Source organism: Oncorhynchus clarkii, chromosome 7, assembly GCF_045791955.1.
Source record: "Oncorhynchus clarkii lewisi isolate Uvic-CL-2024 chromosome 7, UVic_Ocla_1.0, whole genome shotgun sequence".
Lineage (NCBI taxonomy): Eukaryota > Metazoa > Chordata > Actinopteri > Salmoniformes > Salmonidae > Oncorhynchus > Oncorhynchus clarkii.
In genome coordinates this window covers 19,536,580-19,555,835 of record NC_092153.1, presented here as the reverse complement: position 1 = coordinate 19,555,835, position 19,256 = coordinate 19,536,580, and the positions used below count along the sequence as shown (strand labels likewise).

The following is a 19,256-nucleotide window of genomic DNA, read 5'->3' as shown; positions in this document are numbered from 1 at the left end:
GTCCAGACAAATAGGAAAACAAGTCCACACACACACAAACAGACTGGTGTAGGTACGTGTCTGATGAACGTGACACTTTCCCATGTGCTACAACAGCTGGCAGCGGGTGGCCATGCCACTCAGACAATTAGCAACATCAAGTGTTACTCACACTCTCACACCCTTCAACCTGGAAATAAACCCGTGACTTAGATCTTTCAAGCGGACATGCCCTGTCAGCCATCAAACATAGCCCAACACATCCAGCCTAGCCCCATAGAGATCTAAAGGAGCAACCTTGCTAGAGAAGCAGCCAAGGTTCAACTCTGTTCTCTGTGAATGAATCCCTCTGAACTCTCCACTGTGCCCGTGCCTGCACTGGAAGAGTGCCACGTGAGGAATGCTACTTCCTGAGTTTGATGCTGATGTACCGTGGTGTGATTCCCAAACTGGGTGGTGCATCATCTTGGCATGCTGAGGAATAATATTCTGACCCACTTTGCCTAGGATCCCCTGACAACCCAAAAGGAAGCTGACATAATAAGGACACAAAAGCAGCCACTTCAACCCATGTGAGCTGAACCGGGAGATGCATCAATATCCATAATCTGTGAGGTTGGAGCTCTGAACTCGGGGATTACAATGTTCCAAGGTGCAAAGCATTGTAGTATACGGCTTGTATAACAGGCATGTAATATATTCATACATGTTTATGAATATACAATGCATATTATGGGATTGTACAGCATTCAAAAGGAGCATATGTCTACAGTAAATCTGTGGTTTACATGGCCACGTGAATAAGAGACAATAATACATAATACAATTAGAATAAAGAGTACATTTGACCCTATTTGTAATACATTACATCTGACCTTCAGACATTACTGTAAAACCCCTACATGCAAAAGGGGCGGACTGGGACAAAAATTTGGCCCTGGTATTTTATCCACACCAGCCCACATCACTGAGCGCACTACCAACTCAAAGCAAACTGTCACTTGCCACATCCTCATGATGATGGTGGCAAATTACGATTTGCTTTTTGAAAGTTCTATACCTTGAAAAGGTGATTGCTGACATGCAAAACATTATGGGACTGTATCAACAGTGTACTAAAATACATTTTTTTTAAAATGTTTTTTTTAAGGTGATTATTCCTTTAAGCTTTATACGTTATAAAAGCCAAGCTAATGACTTAGGATATATTGCAAATTAGAGCCTGTCATGTGTGTTCCCCTGAATCAACACATACCCTAAGTATCAATTACTAATTACTAACATTATCCCAAGGTGTAACTGGTGCCCCTACCTTTTACAGTTGGTGGCACCAGCCCCGGATTTGGTCGGACCCAAATCATGAGCAATCATCTTATGAAGTCATTCATAGTGATTTATTAAGAAGTGTTATAAATAGACTGCTGAGGTAATCAAGTAATATGTTGTTTCATCCAACACATCATCTAATACATCCAATCAGGTGTGATTCAATATATTTTGATGTGCAACCTGATACAGTGATTGTCATGTACTTTGGTATGACAATTAGACTATAGTTTCTATATTCTACTGTCAAAATAGGACTCCAGAATTTCTCCGTTTTTTTGTGCACCAATATCATAGGCTAATTACTTTGGGGTTCAACACCCGAGGAAGTATAAACTCAAAGCTTTTGAACTAGATAGCTAACTCTAAATATAATGCCCACTGCTAGTAACCATGTATTCATCCAACAGTACATTGAATGTCACAAAAAAAAAACGAACAGTTATAGGCCCTCGCAATGGCCGGTGTGCATTTCACACACACCGCTCCACATGTCAAAGCCATATCAAATACCTTGGTTGTAAAATAGCTGCTATTGAGGTGAATATTGAGAGTTGAGAAATAACAATTACACCTACAGAAAGCTGAGGCTCTCCTCGACAGGGACAACGGGACGAAGCTTCCAAAGCAGTGTTTTTCCCGCAATTTCATTTTGAAATGTTATACAATCAGAACATAATTTTTCTCTCGAGCGCATGGTGGGAGAGGAGAGTGGCTTGGTCATCACAACAGCAGGCCCCAGTGAAACATGGGCAGGGCAGACACTTTCATTACAGGAATCATGAGGATGATCAAATCAAATGTTATTTGTCATATACACATGGTTAGCAGATGTTAATGCTAGTGTAGCGAAATGCTTGTGCTTCTAGTTCCGACAATGCAGTAATAGCCAACGAGTAATCTAACCTAACAATTCCAAAACTACTACCTTATACACACAAGTGTAAAAGGATAAAGAAAATGTACATAAAGATATATGAATGAGTGATGGTACAGAACGGCATAGGCAAGATGCAGTAGATGGTATCGAGTAGAGTATATACATATGAGATGAGTAATGTAGGGTATGTAAACATTATATTAAGTAGCATTATATAAAGTGGCTAGTGATATATTTTTACATCAATTTCCATCAATTTCCATTATTAAAGTGGCTGGAGTTGAGTCAGTGTGTTGGCAGCAGCCACTCAATGTTAGTGGTGGCTGTTTAACAGTCTGATGGCCTTGAGATAGAAGCTGTTTTTCAGTCTCTCGGTCCCTGCTTTGATGCACCTGTACTGACCTCGCCTTCTGGATGATAGCGGGGTGAACAGGCAGTGGCTCGGGTGGTTGTTGTCCTTGATGATCTTTATGGTATTCCTGTGACACCGGGTGGTGTAGGTGTCCTGGAGGGCAGGTAGTTTGCCCCCGGTGATGCGTTGTGCAGACCTCACTACCCTCTGGTGAGCCTTACGGTTGTGGGCGGAGCAGTTGCCGTACCAGGCGGTGATACAGCCCGACAGGATGCTCTCGATTGTGCATCTGTAGAAGTTTGTGAGTGCTTTTGGTGACAAGCCAAATTTCTTCAGCCTCTTTAGGTTGGGGGGGGGGGGGGGGGGGGTTGGCTGTTGCCCACTGATCAGCCAAAGGCTCATTACAAATTAGTGTAACAGAGAAATTAAAAAGTGTTAACAGGCCCATGGGCCGCCAGCCATGTCACTTTTTTCATATTTTTTAATTATTTTTTTAATGGTGTGTGTCAATTTTGACCAGCACACCCATCTACAAAATGATCCAGCCCATCTGGCATCTGCTAGAATTGCCAGATGACCAATCTGCCCCTGACATCATCATGCAATGTATATTTGTCTTTTTATTTATTTTATTTTACCTTTATTTAACCAGGTAGGCAAGTTGAGAACAAGTTCTCATTTACAACTGCGACCTGGCCAAGATAAAGCAAAGCAGTTTGACACATACAACAACACAGAGTTACACATGGAGTAAAACAAACATACAGTCAATAATACAGTATAAACAAGTCTATATACGATGTGAGCAAATGAGATGAGATAAGGGAGGTAAAGGCAAAAAAAAAAGGCCATGGTGGCAAAGTAAATACAATATAGCAAGTAAAACACTGGAATGGTAGATTTGCAGTGGAAGAATGTGCAAAGAAGAAATAAAAATAATGGGGTGCAAAGGAGCAAAATAAATAAATAAATACAATTTAAAAAATACAGTAGGGAAAGAGGTAGTTGTTTGGGCTAAATTATAGGTGGGCTATGTACAGGTGCAGTAATCTGTGAGCTGCTCTGACAGTTGGTGCTTAAAGCTAGTGAGGGAGATAAGTGTTTCCAGTTTCAGAGATTTTTGTAGTTCGTTCCAGTCATTGGTAGCAGAGAACTGGAAGGAGAGGCGGCCAAAGAAAGAATTGGTTTTGGGGGTGACCAGAGAGATATACCTGCTGGAGCGCGTGCTACAGGTGGGTGATGCTATGGTGACCAGCGAGCTGAGATAAGGGGGGACTTTACCTAGCAGGGTCTTGTAGATGACATGGAGCCAGTGGGTTTGGCGACGAGTATGAAGCGAGGGCCAGCCAACGAGAGCGTACAGGTCGCAATGGTGGGTAGTATATGGGGCTTTGGTGACAAAACGGATGGCACTGTGATAGACTGCATCCAATTTGTTGAATAGGGTATAGGCTATAATATAGGTTGGAGGCTATTTTGTAAATGACATCGCCGAAGTCGAGGATTGATAGGATGGTCAGTTTTACAAGGGTATGTTTGGCAGCATGAGTGAAGGATGCTTTGTTGTGAAATAGGAAGCCAATTCTAGATTTAACTTTGGATTGGAGATGTTTGATGTGGGTCTGGAAGGTGAGTTTACAGTCTAACCAGACACCTAGGTATTTGTAGTTGTCCACGTATTCTAAGTCAGAGCCGTCCAGAGTAGTGATGTTGGACAGGCGGGCAGGTGCAGACAGCGATCGGTTGAAGAGCATGCACTTAGTTTTACTTGTATTTAAGAGCAATTGGAGGCCACGGAAGGAGAGTTGTATGGCATTGAAGCTTGCCTGGAGGGTTGTTAACACAGTGTCCAAAGAAGGGCCAGAAGTATACAGAATGGTGTCGTCTGCGTAGAGGTGGATCAGAGACTCACCAGCAGCAAGAGTCGACATCATTTATGTATACAGAGAAGAGAGTCGGTCCAAGAATTGAACCCTGTGGCACCCCCATAGAGACTGCCAGAGGTCCGGACAGCGCAAGATTTGGTTCTTAGATGCCACGATTATATGTACATGTGAAACTTTTAGAATCGTGAAAACAAATAAAACAGTGGTGTCTGTGGTGGCGTTCATTATCATATTCATCAAATTATTGTATTGAATTATGCTTCTGCTGTATGTACGCTGAACAAAATTATTAACACAGCATGTAAAGTGTTGGTCCTATGTTTTATGAGCTAGAATAAAAGACCCAATAAATTTACCATACACACAAAAAGCTTATTTCTCAAAAATGTTGTACACAAATTTGTTTACATTCCTGTTAGTGAGCATTTCTCATTTGCCAAGATAATCCATCCACCTGACAGGTGTGGCATATCAAGAAGCTGATTAAACAGCAGGATCATTACACAGGTGCACCTTGTGCTGGTGACATTAAAAGGCCACTCTAAAATGTGCATTTGAGGTAGCATGCAATTGGCATGCTTACTGCAGGAATGTCCGCCCAAGCTGTTAATAGAGAATTGAATGTTCATTTCTCTACCATAAGCTTTCTCCTACGTAATTTTAGAGAATTTGACAGTACATCCCACCAGGCTCACAACCACAGACCATGTGTATGGCGTGTGGGCCAGCAGTTCTCATGTCAACGTTGTGAACAGAGGGCCCAATGGTGGCGGAGGGGTTACGGTGTGGGCAGGCGTAAGGGAACACAATTGCATTTTATCGATGGCAATTTTAATGCACAAAAATACCGTGATGAGATCCTGAGGCCCATTGTGAGGCCTATTTTGTGACCAACCGATGCATATCTGTCTTCCCAGTCATGTGAAATCCATAGATTAGGGCCTAATTAATTGAATTAATTGACTGATTTCCTCATATGAACTGTAACTCAGTAAAATCAATAAATTGTTGCGTTTATATTTTTGTTCAGTATAGTTCTATCATTTAGTTGTCAGGCTTAGGAAGCTAAGAGAAACAGTATGTGTGTACTGTATGAAGACAACCTTGTGGGAATAACTCAGTTTACTCCTGAGATAATTAACATAAATATCATGAATCTGTCTTTGGCTGAATGCTATCCTCAAGTGCAAATGTTAATATTTTATGACCAGCATTCAGTTTCTGACAACTGCCTTTAATCTAGATTCCATTTGTAATCAACAAGGGACATAAGGGAGAGGGTTGTGTCACGGAAACTAACCTAGGCCTACTGTACAATACAGTGTCCCACTCATCGTTAATGGGCTACTATGATTCCTGTAATCTGGGTTGGCCATGTACCGGTAAACAAATAGGCTACCAAAATGTGTATCCGTTTATCTGGAATGATTTCCTACTCCTGCTTGGTTGATTAGGTTGTCAGGTGAAGCTCTGAGCTTGTTGATGGAGAAAAAAAAACACACACACAAAACCACCAGTGAGTGAGCACCGCGCCCGAGGAGGCCCTTTCAACACTATGGACAGCGCGCTTCGCCATACCCATTGAAGGTGCGCGTATCACCAAAGCAATTTAGACACTCCATTGAAAGTTTTTATAATATCCGCAGTAAAAAAAATAGACAAATGTAACTCACCTCCAATATCAGGGCGTAGTGTCTTGTCGTAGTCCTTAAGTAAGTTATTTAATATGAGCGTTGCCTCGGCCTGGTGGTTTTTGGGAGCCAGCATCTGATTGACAGTTGTGTCCTCATAGTCCCCATCGTAGTCCCTTGGGTCTGGGTCGGAACTAAACATCATAGAAAAAAGAAGTTAGTTTTATTAATCAAAAGCAAAATCCTTAATATCACAGACATTAGATTATAATTAATGCATTAAAAATCGATCAGTCTTAAGTCTTACAGGCCTAGGTTTTTGAATTCAGTGCATAACAAGTGCAGATGAAACCAGACTTTAAAGTGAAATCGTACAATAAGTAATTTATATATAAATATATAATCCAAAATCAAACACATCTCCTCAACACAAAACCATTTACAGCGGACGTTCCCGGTCTTACACACAGTAATTAAACTAGGCTAACTACAGAATTTAACTACTTAGGCTACCTATTTATTATGTGATAGAATATACCATTAATATGAAAACACGTTCGACAATGAATAACACAAATGGTAAGTATAAATAGCTATTTGTCCAAACATTGAATCTGAAGTTCAATTAATTATCTGCAAGCGCGACGGTGTTGTTGCGTATCAAAGGCGCGCGACATACACAGCACATAATAGGCTCTAATTGATTTAATTCATTTTACCACAATTCACATTTCGACTATGTAAAAACAACACCTATTATCATAACAGCCAAGAGACTTACCGCACCCGTTGGACTGACAGAAGTAAGAAAGACACCAGCAACTTGGTTGTCATTGTTCATGAAAATGACTTATGATGAAGACGGTGGAGACTTCTGCGTTGTTAGAGCGATGAGTATAGGGAGCCAGGGAGAAGGAGCGGTATATATAAACTGGAACTATTCACCCAGTGTATAGTTTCTTATAGGAAATCCATCAAATCTCCTGATAGTCGACCATGGATTAGGTTGAATTCATCCGCGTTCGGAAGTCGCCGAGATTGTTTGAGTCGCTCGGGTCCTTCTTTGCAACGTCAATGATCAACGTCTTAAACAGCAGCACCCCACCTCCTTCCGTTCCATTCAATTACAGTAACCAGTTTATGCACCGACATGATGACGTTATTGTTCACAAGGTACAGTAGGGCGTCTACCTACAGAACGAGACTCGTAAAAAGCCTTAAACATTAAAGTATGCAAGCAACATCTTAACTTTGACTAGCCTATTCACTTTCACACGTTTTTCATTGCAAATTGTAGCTCCTTGGATTACATATCATTATCAATATTGCTATAAAACGCTTTTACTTTAAGATAAATTATCACTTGATACATTTCAAGCAGAAAGCCATGGAAATGGCACCATATCCTCTCAAAGTTGCTCCCTTTCTGAGAAAAGGCTGGTTGCCTACAATGCTTTCCCAACCAAAGTCGTGCTCTCTCTGTTTTTAGGATACATAAAAATGTACAGTAAACTATCGCAGGCTAAACCCTGACACATAATGCTATTGGCCACTTCGTGTTGGTAGCGTTCGTTTTTAGTATCCTTTACTTTCGATTAAACCTATAAAATAATCAACAAAACGTGAGGAAGTTTGCACTGAGAAGCCAGACCACTTCCATTCGGCTGGCGGCAGTACTGCAATTTAGGGCTACTATAACTGTGTGTCCAACCTGGTCTCAGAGCATTTCACATTATTCTGTACGTAAATCTGATATACCGTTTTTAGTATGATATGTTTGTTTCATATGGTATGTATTAATTAGTGAATGTCCACCACCCATTTCGTACGATATCCTACAAATTACAATTCTTATTATATGTTACGAATTTACAAAACATACAAAATGTTACGATTTTTCAAATGTACAATAGGTTACGGATTTGTACAACGTTCGATATGTTACGAATTCTTGCTAGGTAGCTAGGTGGATAACGTTAGCTAGCTGGCTAATGTTAGCTAGGCTAGGGGGTTAGGGTTAGCTAAAAGGGTTAAGTTTAGCTAACATGCTAAGTAGCTGCAAAGTAGATGAAAAGTAGTAAGTAGTTGGAAAATAGCTAACTAGCTAAAATTGTCCATGATGAGATTCAAACTCACAACCTTTAGGTTGCTAGACATTCTCGTTATACACCTACTCACCCCCCCACCAACCACCTTACTTTTGGTTTTGCTTTAAGTAACCATCTGTTTTATACCAAACATATCATACTAATTTGAGTGTCCCAGGTTTTCATTGACTATGTTACATCTTGTCTATGAGACCAGGCTGGTCTGTATGCCAGTGGAATAATACTGTACAGCGGATTTACCTTTTGATGTCTCAGACCCAAGATATAATCTGCCCTAGTAGGAAATAGCAGTTTCCCATGTATGGAGCAGGAACGCAGCCACAGGAGAGGGAGAGAGAGGCTTATTTTTCCCTGGATGCATATTATAATCCCACACCAATTAGAAAGCAAGCACCCATCTCTCCCATTTTGTCAAGCTAATGCATTTTGAAATATGTTCATGACATATAAATACATCTGAATCAGGAAGTATTCTTCCAAATTCTCCAACCAGTAGACCAATACCCCTGCTTTCTCACAGGTTTGATTCAAATAGATGGAGTATGTGGCTTTACTGTGTAATACAAGTAGCCTGATATAGGCTACTGTATAGCCTATCTACATGCAACATGCATACACAGAGGATATAGGCTACTGTGACTGAAAACCATCCATTCTGTTTGATAATTTCTCCCTCCTGAAAACAGAATATAATAATGTGGTAAAAAGTGATTTCAGTGTACTAATTTAATCAAATAATGTACATACATTTATTGACACTTTTTAGTCACATAATCCAGACACACACATGGGTGGTAGTGTATGCACTATGCTAAGCTACACCCTCATATCGATGAGCTATCATGTGTCTTTTTCTCAGCGTAGCATTGAAATTGTAAATTTCCCCCTGCCTGCTAACACTCACCGCAGCTGTCCACTCCATAGGAGCACCACCATTTGTCATCAGTTAGGGCTTAAATTGGTGGAAAGCACACAGGGCTCCTGAATGGAAAAGCAACTTAAGCGGAACTAAATCCTTGACAAACAGATGTATGGCAGATGTGGCTGCCACAGTGACTGATGGGATGGAATCAGTCCTCTCTCTCCCTACACAACAGGACCTCCTGGGCCAGTATTTCTGTAATCCATCGAGTCATCAGTGCAGTCCCCTCCTCTCCCATCCTTTGCTAGTTGCTATTAGTGACAAGGGATAGCTCATACATGACACCTCCATGGGGTCATGTTCCATTTGTCCCGTTTAAGATGTACTCTAAGTCTGATTGGTGGATTTTCTTTCAGAGGGATGCTTCATTGTCAAGTGCTTAACAAAATAAAAACATTTGACTGCAACCTCAAATTATGTACACATTTACACCAGTACAAGGAGAATAGTACACATAACTAATTAATATACTGTATCTGAAATTACATTAAATAGGTTTGATTTGTATTGGAATAACAGCATGTAATGGTGTGGCTAGTGGCAATTTACTTTGTGAAAGTCCTTTATCTTGAAAACATGATTGCTGACATGCAAAACTATTTTGGGACTGTGTCAATAGTGGACTAATGAAAAAAATACATACAAGTTTTTTTTTTGTGGATTATTCCTTTAACACAAGATGTCACATAGAGACATACAAATAAAGAAGTATTTTAGTCACTGTCTCTATATACACGAAGAATGTCTTTGTTGCCTAGGAGATTTGAATATAAAATAATAATAATAATACATGTAGTTATTGCATTATCTACAACATGATACTTTAATGAGAACTGTAACGTCAGTGACATTTAAATTATCCATCCGTCACCAATATCATATCCATAATTATCCATCTATTCTCTCTCTGTACATGCTGTGTCGACGAGTTTACATGATTCTAAGCAACAGCTTGTTACATATAGGCTGTATCTCCATCTTTTACTGAAGTAGGGATTCTTTTTTCTTCCCAGTATGGAGACCTTGAAGCACAAACTTATTCTTTCTTGTTTCATCCATTATTCTTCTTTCTCTCTTTAAAAAAAAAGATACCGTCTCTCAGTCTCTTGAGTCTGTAACAAGAAAGTAGGTGTTACCACAGAGGCACCGTGCACCAGAGCCATACCCACATGCTCCCCTTCCCGTACCCTGAACAAAGCGCTCTGGGCTTGGGGTGAGGGTGGGTGGTCGTCCCCATGTGGTTGGTTCTCTCTCCAGGGGCCATATCAGATAGTGTTTAACAGGTACAAGCTCATTATCCCAGGCTAATTAGATCCTAGCGGACTTCAGGGACTGGGGCCAATCTGGTCATGACACAATGAGGATAGGACAGCAGTGTAGGAGGGCTGTGTTCAGTAGGGCAAATGGTAGCAAAATGTTTTGAAACGGTAAATGAAAATAAGTGTTTCTTACTGGACAAATCCAGGAAGTCCCTTCCTGTTTCAGTCCGTTTTGATGCCTAAGGAAAACGTATCCTGTTACAGTACATGAGTTCAACCTTTCACACCAAAGGGCAGCTCAATACTTCAAAGTAGGCACCCTCTCCCTCTAGCTTAGGGAAAACACTTTCATTGCAATTGAAAAAGTCAGACCTAATCAACCAACCATTTTATAACTTGGTAATGATTAGAATGTTCCGACTGTGCACTTTCACCTAGGTTGATTAGACTGTATCATCAATTACATCACAGCGTTGTATCTTGCTAGCTTATTTGGGCTCTGTCTCCACAGTTAGACCCACGTTTGTCAAAAATTATTAATCTGTACATTATATAGATAGAGGTAAGAAATAGTAACATTTTAAATTGTACAAACAGTACATGTGAGATGGGCAAAAATGACAAAAGTATAACAACGTATGTATCCAATAGAGATAAGAGAGATTTGTCCGCAGCATTATACAAACTTCACAAATTGACTGGAAATGACACTGAAAATCATTATTCACCACTTTCCGTAACATCCTAGCTTCCGCTATCTTACTTCATACTACTAACACAGCATGTGATTCTCAGTCTCCTATTCTTCAAGATGACAGGGTTATAAACAACAACATAAATGCCATGACCGTTTTCAATTCATTTGAGGCTAGGACAAATGTCCACACTGCAGCATTTCAAAAGGTCCTTGTCGAGTTTCACTTTCAAAATGCCATTGATTTTCACTTTCAAAATGTCATTGTTGAATTAAAGCAATGTACAGTAGGTATAAAGAGGGAATATCAAGGCAAACATGGGTAGAGTATCTCTCTAAAAAGCTTCATGCAAATGACAGTATGAGAAAGACAGAACCCATCTCCCATCCTTTGTGACACAGTATCATTTTCTTCAGCAGCTTGTAGGCCAATACGGTTGAAGGTAGGGTGGTGTGTTTGACAAAGACACTATGTTGGAGCCAATATGTTGACTCCTTTGATGACCGGTTCTCTGTTGAGGTAAGTAGCCCAGTACACTAGGTTAAAGGTTCCAAATAGGACAGGGAAAACTATCCGGGACATTTTGTCGATTTTGCTCACGCTGTTGTAGGTTTTCTTGGGGTCCAGGACTTCTGTTTCAGACGATCTTAGTTGTATGGAGGTGCTGTTGGAGATGGTGGAGATAGAGATATCCTTAGTGATGTTGGGGGTGTAGTTCACTCCTGCTGTACAGACGTTGTTGGGCTTCTTAGAAAGCACCATAGGGTCCCTTTTCTGTTGAGATAAAACATTTAAAATGTATCATTTAATATTTAATACGGTACTATTTGTGTTGCATGGATACAAATAGTCTGTGTTACATGTCGACCCACACAAACCGGGGCTAAACGGTTTTTATTTTAACCTAACGATTTCTGTCAGTAATTATTATGCATGTACAGCATCAACGTTTCCATCACGTCATCCCAAAAATACGACCATAGCTCTCTATCACTTTCAATGGTGGGATACGTGCTGGGACCCTCCATGGACTCACCTTTGGGTGCTGAGCCTCCATGGCCTTCTTGCCATCCCACGCCCAGCTCCTCTTGGTGAAATAGTTGACGGTGGCAAACTCGATAAGCGCGGAGAAGACGAACGCATAGCACACAGCGATGAACCAATCCATGGCTGTGGCGTAGGCCACCTTAGGCAGCGAGTTGCGAGCGCTGATACTGAGAGTAGTCATAGTCAGCACTGTAGTGACACCTGATAGAAAAGCAGAGACGTCATGTTCATTAGGGCACACAGTGGAAAAGGTTTTCAAATGTTTTGCAATGAAAAAAATCAATTAAGAGTTACTAATTGGACAAGGCCATGTAGTCCCTCCTTGTTTCAGTCCGTTTTCTTCCATTCTCTGCCTAATGAACCCTACCCATGTATGATGAGTGAGCAACAGGTTGTAATATATTATTTAGTGTTTGGGAATCGAGTGGTTGACATAATCTGTAGTGACGTGTGGAAGCTGTAGACATTTTGGGATCATCAACTAGATTCAGCCGCGGGCACATTTGTTCTTGAGCGGGTGGTCAGGGGGCCGGAACATAATTACAAATCACTTGTAGACTGCAAATAGACCGCAAGAAGACCAAACAGATATATTTGACTAAAACATAATAATTTCAAACATTGCTACATTTGTATTCAATAACATACAGTATACAGTATATACAACAGTTTGTGGACACACATTCAAATTAGTGGATTCTGCTATTTCAGCCAAACCCATTTGCAGACAGGAGTATTAAATCGAGCACACCGCCATGCAATATCCATAGACAAACATTGCCAATAGAATGGCCTTACTGAAAAGGTCAGTGACTTTCAATGTGGAACCGTCATACAACAACTCAGCCGCGAAGTGGTAGGCCGCACAAGCTCACAGAACGGGACCGCCGAGTGCCGAAGTGCGTAGCGTGTAAAAATCATCTGTCTTAGGTTGCAACACTCAATACCGAGTTCCAAACTGCCTCTGGAAACAACGTCAGCACAAGAACTGTTCATCGGGTGCTTCATGAAATGGGTTTCCATGGCCGAGCACACAAGCCTCAGATCACCATGCGCAATGCCAAACGTCAGCTGGAGTGGTGTAAAGCTTGCCGCCATTGGACTGGAGACGCGAATGCATAGTGCCAACTGTAAAGTTTGGTGGAGGAGGAATAATGGTTTGGGGCTGTTTTTCATGGTTCGGGCTAGGCCCCTTAGTTCAAGTGAAGGGAAATCTTAACGTTACAGCATACAATTACATTCTACACGATTCTGTGCTTCCAACTTTGTGGCAACAGTCCTGTTTCAGTCCCGTTCCAGCATGACAATGCCCCCGTGCATAAAGAGAGGTCCATACAGAAATGGTTTGTCAAAATTGGTGTGGAAGAACTTGAGTGGCCTGCACAATGCCCTGACCTCATCCCCATTGAACACCTTTGGGATGAACTGGAACGTCGACTGTGAGTCAGGCCTAATCGCCCAACATCAGTGGCCGACCTCACTAATGCTCTTGTGGCTGAATGGAAGCAAGTCCCCGCAGCAATGTTCCCAGAAGAGTGGAGGCTGTTATAGCAGCATAGGAGGGACCAACTCCATATTAATGCCCATGATTTTGGAATGAGATATTCGATGAGGTGTCCACATACTTTTTTTGGTCACTAATAATAGCTCTCTCTATTATGGGTGGGAATAATTTGGAATAGATTTTCAAAATGAAAATCACTTCGAGATGATTTGCTGGTGTTTTTACAGTCTTATTTCCAACAATAAATAAATTAAAGTATAAAAAAAACAATGCATTTATTATTGCTCAGAAAACAAATAAAGTCACCCGCCAGTTGGGGAACCCTGAAAACATTTAAGGTTTTTTTAGGGACAAGAGAAAGGTGTTCATCACCTGTGAAGTCTATAATTGCCTGAAAATCTATTTCAAATTGGCCTTATCATGGATGATACAGATAATTGTAGTTTAACCAGGTCGTTATTGTGAAAGGTAATGTGTTCTCAATTACTTATTGGGCTAACTAAAGGTTTAAATAAAAAATCTAACACGATTCATGAAAATTGTGATGAGTGTACAGTGGGGCAAAAAAGTATTTAGTCAGCCACCAATTGTGCAAGTTCTCCCACTTAAAAAGATGAGAGAGGCCTGTCATTTTCATCATAGGTACACTTCAACTATGACAGACAAAATGAGAAATCACATTGTAGGATTTTTAATGAATTTATTTGCAAATTATGGTGGAAAATAAGTATTTGGTCACCTACAAACAAGCTAGATTTCTGGCTCTCACAGACCTGTAACTTCTTCTTTAAGAGGCTCCTCTGTCCTCCACTTGTTACCTGTATTAATGGCACCTGTTTGAACTTGTTCTCAGTATAAAAGACACCTGTCCACAACCTCAAACAGTCACACAAACTCCACTATGGCCAAGACCAAAGAGCTGTCAAAGGACACCAGAAACAAAATTGTAGACCTGCACCAGGCTGGGAAGACTGAATCTGCAATAGGTAAGCAGCTTGGTTTGAAGAAATCAACTGTGGGAGCAATTATTAGGAAATGGAAGACATACAAGACCACTGATAATCTCCCTCGATCTGGGGCTCCACGCAAGATCTCACCCCGTGGGGTCAAAATGATCACAAGAACGGTGAGCAAAAATCCCAGAACCACACGGGGGGACCTTGTGAATGACCTGCAGAGAGCTGGGACCAAAGTAACAAACCCTACCATCAGTAACACACTACGCCGCCAGGGACTCAAATCCTGCAGTGCCAGACGTGTCCCCCTGCTTAAGCCAGTACATGTCCAGGCCCGTCTGACGTTTGCTAGAGAGCATTTGGATGATCCAGAAGAAGATTGGGAGAATGTCATATGGTCAGATGAAACCAAAATATAACTTTTTGGTAAAAACTCAACTTGTCGTGTTTGGAGGACAAAGAATGCTGAGTTGCATCCAAAGAACACCATACCTACTGTGAAGCATGGGGGTGGAAACATCATGCTTTGGGGCTGGTTTTCTGCAAAGGGACCAGGATGACTGATCCGTGTAAAGGAAAGAATGAATGGGGCCATGTATCGTGAGATTTTGAGTGAAAAACTCCTTCCATCAACAAGGGCATTGAAGATTAAACGTGGCTGGGTCTTTCAGCATGACAATGATCCCAAACACACCGCCCGGGCAACGAAGGAGTGGCTTCATAAGAAGCATTTCAAGGTCCTGGAGTGGCCTAGCCAGTCTCCAGATCTCAACCCCATAGAAAATCTTTGGAGGGAGTTGAAAGTCCGTGTTGCCCAGCAACAGCCCCAAAACATCACTGCTCTAGAGGAGATCTGCATGGAGGAATGGGCCAAAATACCAGCAACAGTGTGTGAAAACCTTGTGAAGACTTACAGAAAACGTTTGACCTCTGTCATTGCCAACAAAGGGTATATAACAAAGTATTGAGATAAACTTTTGTTATTGACCAAATACTTATTTTCCACCATCATTTGCAAATAAATTCATTAAAATTCATACAATGTGATTTTCTGGATTTTTTTTCTTCTCATTTTGTCTGTCATAGTCATACTTTTTTGACCCACTGTATGTGTTGGGTGATGGGGCAACACATAGTGTCCATTTTGAGTTGAAAGTACACTTTTCGCTGGAGTTGATCCAAGTGGTTGTGTTGAGGTCATACTAACCAAAAACGGTCCTGGCTGGTACAGATTCACGGTTGAGCCAGAAGGACACCTGGGACAGGATCACGGTCATGAAGCATGGCATGTATGTCTGAATGACAAAGTAACCAATCTTCCTCTTCAGGTAGAAGTGACACATCATGACTGTGTACTGTCCTGTTGGTTTAGAGGACGGTGGGACAAAGAAATGAATTATTGCGGTGGTAACAACGATGGAGATATACAGTAGAAGGACATAGTGAATCGCTAAGTCATCCTGCATTTTTATATAATTGTATTATATATTTGATAATTTTATCGAACTTTATAATATGCTCTTTTGTTTAAGCGATATATAAAAAAAACACATGACAAGGATGCAACAATCGGCAACAAATATAATTATCTAAGAAAAGAACTATGCAGATGAATAAAATATGATAGAAAATGGTGTCGCTACAATATGTATGTTTTACACTCAATAATGTGACAGTTGCTGTGTGAGGTAAATGTTTAGAGGTAAAAAAAGGGGAGAGAAAAAAAAAAAACATATCCTGTTAACCAACTGAAGATTGCATTTGAAGCTTTAAAAAAAATCCTTTCCAGCTTCCCACAGCCGGCGCCTGATAAACTATAGAAAATCCACTGATGACTGCTGCGTTCTCCAGGCAAAATCCGATTTCTGTATCTCACTAATCCCCTGTCACAATCTGCATCCTGCCATCAGGGAAAACGCTAGCTCAGTCCTGCCCACTCACTCAGCTCGGCTCTGCTGTGCTCTGGCCTCACACACTCGACAAGGACGCGACGCTACCAAATCTCAAGCGACTGACGGACAGATATCTGCACACCTTAGCTCCTAGTTAATCACAATTCTCCCAGGGGTGTGATGGAGGGGGGCTGACCTGGTGCCCCATGGGAGGTTTGTGTTTCTGTGAGCCAAAAGGACGCAGGGCCAACGCAGGCACCATCATGTCTCCAGCCCCAGAAGCCCCAGCTAGCCGGCGTCTTCTCGGCCCACCGGGGAGACACCCATGACTCCCAGCCTCTCTCCGCCTCGAGCGAGCGACCGACCGGGGACCGATCTTCCATCCGGACTGTTTGCTATTGATGCATGGAGCCCGATGAGACTCATAGAGGAATGAACATGTACCTTTGGTGGATTTTACTGCAAGGATTCTGGAGCGTTTATGGGGAACTTCCATTCATTGCAGACAATAACGCAGTCATGTTGGTCAACTGGTGAGTACTAAGGCAACGGTGGTCCCAGAATGTTCTTGAAATACTTTACTTCCTTGTAAATATGCAAATATAAATAAGAAAACAACTGGAATAGGCTGGGTTTTGGGATTATGTCCAAAGGAGACATTGCATAAAGGCACACTGTTCTAAACCCAACTAAGGGACTACATTTTGCAGGATAAACTATATTTCCCTCTTTTACCAAACAGTGTACTATATCATTTTAGGGGAGTACGGTACTTATTTTGTAAATGTACTGTGAGGGGGTATAGGATGTCATGTCTCTAAACCGAGCCGTTTGATAATCTCGTCTTGATTTAGCCATAGAGGGATTGTACCTAAGATTAGGCACATGCTAATTCAAGAACCACAACAGAACTGACCCACTGGATTCCCATTGGGGACAGTGAACTCTAAAGACTTGGCCCTGGGCCAGACAGACGGCCTACAGCCACCGCCTGACCTCCGCAGCTCCCATTTGTCACTTGCTGGCAAGCAGAGAGGAGCAGGTGGAGGAAAGGAGATGCGCATAAACACACTTTTAGCTCACGGGCCTACTGAAGTTTGGGGTCAGTCCACAAATGGACTATAGTTGACACTTTACAGTGGCCCCGCAGGGAAGCTTATAGGATCCCGTTGCCTACTTAACAGGCAGGGAGGGTTTTAGTTCTTATCCATGATCAAGGGAGATTGCCATGGAGGGACTGTCCTGCCTCTCCTCTCCTTTCATGGCCAAAGAGTTAAACGGCTGTGATGATGACTCTGACTGGGCTGGATGGTTTCTGCTATTCTACGCACAATACTAGGGAAATCCACACTTTTTAATAGCCATTCTGCAGACAGCAGCTGATGTGTATTACAGTTCCACTTTACATAAGGGAATTAAGCCTTTCAGTCCCACGTGTCCCTGCCCGGGAGCCTGGGATGTCCAATCCCTTGGGGGGCTGTGATGTCGTCCTCTTATGCAAAAGCCTTGATGGGGCAGTCAACATGGGATTAACCCTTGACTCAGGACAGGAATAAGTGAGTCCACGTGTAGCCTAAGTGACAGCTGGCTACTTCCCTTCCTGCTCTTGCTCCTTCTCCAAACTATTTCCCCCCCCCCCCTAGCCTATAGTGAAGTACAGTGGAGTTTGGAGAAGTCAAACTAAAAATTACATTGAAAGGAATAGGACACTTTCCCCAAAATATAAATTCCCTAACTTAATCGCCAAGAGTCTACTGACACACCTGTGCGTCAATCTAAGTAACATAATAACAGAATCTCCATGAAAATCGGTCAGTTTAAGATGGAGATATTTGCATGGGCTATTTCTTAATCCACCTCATCCGCCTATGTCCGCGTTCCGCACCTGCGGTGGAAGGTGGCCGAGCTACATCGGTATTTGTCAGACCATGAGACATCCCAGGCTTTGGTCTTCTCACGAAAACGTCTGTAGCGTCCGAACGGTTTGGCCTACCAACTAAGATGACCACTCTATGGAAAGATGAGGCTTTCGTTTTGCTCTACGACCCCCAGAAGTGTCACAGGACTCGTCTGAAGGTAACCCATACAAATGAACGGAAGAATGGAGGTAGTTTTGTGGCAACAAAAATGATGGGTTAAATGTGTCAAAAAAAAACACATATTTCCTGAGCTTTCTTATGTCTCCTAGATATAGGACAGACATTTCAAAACCTTCTTTTTAATCAATTTTGAATGTGTTACTCAATGCGTTTCTATGGGCTATAGTAGTAAAGGCCAAAATACAATATTTGATCAAACATTTTTTGAATATATTCTTTGATACCTAAAGGGGTCCTACAAATCTAAATCAAAATGTCTCAATCTACATTCCATTCCAACATCCATATGTGCATAGCAATTAGAATGCATACCGTAATACATAGCTTAATTCTAGGGTATGTAAGTGTGGATATCGGAAGAGGCCTGGGACAGGTTGAGTGTATATACAGTTGAAGTCGGAAGTTTACATACACCTTAGCCAAACACATTTCAACTCAGTTTTTCACAATTCCTGACATTTAATCCTAGTAACAATTCCCTGTCTTTGGTTAGTTAGGGTCACCACTTTATTTTAAGTGTAATGTCAGAATAATAGTAGAAATAATGATTTATTTCAGCTTTTATTTCTTTCATCACATTCTCGGTGGGTCAGAAGTTTAGATACACTAAATTAGTATTTGGTAGCATTGCCTTTAAATTGCTTAAAAGCTTCCCACAGTAAGTTTGGTGAATTTTGGCCCATTCCTCCTGACAGAACTGGTGTAACTGAGTCAGGTTTG

The 19,256-nt window shown here is 41.5% G+C and overlaps 2 protein-coding genes across 2 annotated transcripts in view; both read right to left on the bottom strand.

The window, feature by feature from the left end:
- Nucleotides 1–7,716, bottom strand: part of LOC139414144 (gamma-aminobutyric acid receptor subunit gamma-3-like) — a 42,961-nt gene extending 35,245 nt beyond the window's left edge. Inside the window, exons 1-2 of the mRNA XM_071162025.1 lie at nucleotides 6,836–7,716; nucleotides 6,097–6,248 (exon numbers count right to left, since the gene is read on the bottom strand). Coding sequence (XP_071018126.1) covers nucleotides 6,097–6,248; nucleotides 6,836–6,888 — 205 coding nt within the window. The 5' untranslated portion in view covers nucleotides 6,889–7,716. The remainder of the gene's footprint in view (nucleotides 1–6,096; nucleotides 6,249–6,835) is intronic.
- Nucleotides 7,717–8,873: 1,157 nt separating this feature from the next.
- Nucleotides 8,874–19,256, bottom strand: part of LOC139413007 (gamma-aminobutyric acid receptor subunit alpha-5-like) — a 37,582-nt gene continuing 27,199 nt past the window's right edge. Inside the window, exons 8-10 of the mRNA XM_071159970.1 lie at nucleotides 15,753–15,905; nucleotides 12,075–12,286; nucleotides 8,874–11,812 (exon numbers count right to left, since the gene is read on the bottom strand). Coding sequence (XP_071016071.1) covers nucleotides 11,507–11,812; nucleotides 12,075–12,286; nucleotides 15,753–15,905 — 671 coding nt within the window. The 3' untranslated portion in view covers nucleotides 8,874–11,506. The remainder of the gene's footprint in view (nucleotides 11,813–12,074; nucleotides 12,287–15,752; nucleotides 15,906–19,256) is intronic.